Source organism: Coregonus clupeaformis, unplaced genomic scaffold (assembly GCF_020615455.1).
Source record: "Coregonus clupeaformis isolate EN_2021a unplaced genomic scaffold, ASM2061545v1 scaf1558, whole genome shotgun sequence".
Classification (NCBI taxonomy): domain Eukaryota; kingdom Metazoa; phylum Chordata; class Actinopteri; order Salmoniformes; family Salmonidae; genus Coregonus; species Coregonus clupeaformis.
Genome location: NW_025535012.1, coordinates 11032 through 13788, shown reverse-complemented (window position 1 = coordinate 13788; position 2757 = coordinate 11032). Strand labels below are relative to the sequence as shown.

Sequence of the window (2757 nt, the reverse complement as noted above, 5' to 3'; positions counted from 1 at the left end):
ATCGGTATGGAAGAACTTGACTGGCCTGCACAGAGCCCTGAACTCAACCCCATCGAACACCTTTGGGATGAATTAGAACGCTGACTGCGAGCCAGGCCAAATCGCCCAACATCAGTGCCCGACCTCACTAATGCTCTTGTGGCTGAATGGAAGCAAGTCGCCACAGCAATGTTCCAACATTTAGTGGAAAGATTTCCCAGAAGAGTGGAGGCTGTTATAGCAGCAAAGGGGGGGACCAACTCCATATTAATGGCAATGATTTTGAAATTAGATGTTCGACGAGCAGGTGTCCACATACTTTTGGTCTTGTACTGTAACTCTATACTGCTCCTACATGGTGTAACAATACATCATGTAGATGTATATCATGAACAGACTAGCTCTATACTACTCCTACATGGTGTAACAATACATCATGTAGATGTATATAATGAACAGACTAGGTCTATACTGCTCCTACATGGTGTAACAATACATCATGTAGATGTATATAATGAACAGACTAGGTCTATACTGCTCCTACCTGGTGTAACAATACATCATGTAGATGTATATAATTAACTATTGGGTTTCCACATTATATTTTTTTCAGACAAAATATTTTGCATTAATCAAACCTTTTGACAAATCAGCAGCTGTGTTTTCTCTGACATGGAATAATAATGAGGAAGTGAATATTTTTCATGTCAACATCTTATCAAGGCTATCAGAACAACGTCATCACATTTTCATGCACCGTTAACTTGATGAATAGTACAAACATGTATGCAATGAAACACAACTAAATTCAAGAGATTAAGGTTAAAAAAAAGAAATGCAAATTCCAATAATCTATTTAATAATTTACATTTTGAAAGATCCAAATCATAAAATGAATATCTAAGGGTTGATACTATCTAATCAATCAAAGTTCCTAATCAAAACAAAATGTTAAAATCAAATTTTATATATGATCATGTCTCGAGATAAAAAATTGAAAAGTAGGCCAATTTTGTTTTTGAAAGCTTTCATACAATTTGGTTTTGTGTGGCATACACAAAAACACATTCTCAATCAAAAACATAAGTCAGAACACAGTGCCTCTATTCTCTCATGTGATTTCAGGTCCTCTGACTGAGAAAATGTCTTTCCACATTGAGAGCAGTGGTATGTCTTCTCCTCCTGTGTATGTATTCTTTCATGCTTATTCAGATACCTTAACCGGGTAAAACTCATTTCACACTGGGAGCAGTGGTATGTCTTATCCCCTTCTGTGTGTGTCCTCTCATGTTGGTTCAGGTTTCCTAACTGGGTAAAACTCTTTTCACACAAGGAGCACTGGTAGGGCTTTTCACGTGTGTGTATCCACTCATGCTTTTTCAGGCTCCCCCACCGGGGAAAACTCTTTTCACAATGGGAACAGTGGTAAGGCTTCTCTCCTGTGTGTGCCCTCTCATGAGTTCTCAGCTGCCCTAACTGGGTAAAACTCTTTCCACAGTGGGAACAGTGATAAGGCTTCTCTCCTGTGTGTGTCCTCTCATGCGTTCTTAGGTGCCCTAACTGGGTAAAACTCTTCCCACAGTGGGAACAGTGATAAAGCTTATCTCCTGTGTGTGAAATCTCATGCGTCCTCAGGTTCCATAACCGGGTAAAACTCTTTCCACAGCGGGAACAGTGATAAGGCTTCTCTCCTGTGTGTGTTCTCTCATGCGCTCTTAGGTGTCCTAACCGGGTAAAACTCTTTCCACAGTCGGAACAGTGATGAAGCTTCTCTCGTGTGTGTGTTCTCCCATGCTCTTTCAGCGTCCATAACCGCTTAAAACTCTTTCCACAATGGGAGGTGTGGTGTCGTCTCGCTGGTTTGGACGTCTCTGAGTCTGGTTCCCCTGAAGGACTCTTCCCGCTGTCAGAGTGAGAGTCTGGTCTCTCTCCTGCCAAATACAAACAGAGTATTTGGTTAAACAGACCTAAATGAAACCTCCACATAATTAAAAACTCTTCCTATGAGGTTTAATCCAGACTAGATCCCTCATAAAATGGTAAATTTGGATCTTGAATGCTGAATGGTTGATAGTTGTTAGTTAATCACGATAATCCACGTGTATTGCCTGTTGACAATTCCATTCACTGTCCCACAGCCCAGCCAGGCAATTCCTAAACTAATCTCCACAGGTAAATAATATTTAGACATTATTACCCCATGCTTCTAGTCTAACATTTGGTTTGAAACAAAGGGGCTTTGTATAAACTAGTGATGTGACAAATAGAAAAAATTTCTTAACATTTCAAAGTTTTTATTTTATAATTTTTTTTACGCAACAGACCGAAGACTGAACACGCATTAGGGAATAGAAAGAGCAGGTGAGCGGCGCGACGGAGGAGGAGGAGGCAGGCAGAAAGAACTGTGCGCGTATGTCTTGGTCATCTGTATCTCACATACAGTGGGGAGAACAAGTATTTGATACACTGCCGATTTTGCAGGTTTTCCTACTTACAAAGCATGTAGTGGTCTGTAATTTTTATCATAGGTACACTTCAACTGTGAGAGACAGAATCTAAAACAAAAATCCAGAAAATCACATTGTATGATTTTAAAGTAATTCATTTGCATTTTATTGCATGACATAAGTATTTGATCACCTACCAACCAGTAAGAATTCCAGCTCTCACAGACCTGTTAGTTTTTCTTTAAGAAGCCCTCCTGTTCTCCACTCATTACCTGTATTAACTGCACCCGTTTGAACTCGTTACCTGTATAAAAGACACCTGTCCACACAC

The 2757-nt window shown here is 39.9% G+C and overlaps 1 protein-coding gene across 1 annotated transcript; it reads right to left on the bottom strand.

The window, feature by feature from the left end:
* Positions 1 to 504: 504 nt before the first annotated feature.
* On the bottom strand, positions 505 to 1965 carry LOC123487238 (gastrula zinc finger protein XlCGF7.1-like). The gene has a single exon (XM_045218417.1). It carries the CDS (start codon positions 1963 to 1965, stop codon positions 1054 to 1056), a length of 912 nt encoding a protein of 303 aa, XP_045074352.1. The 3' UTR covers positions 505 to 1053.
* Between the last annotated feature and the right edge of the window lie 792 nt (positions 1966 to 2757).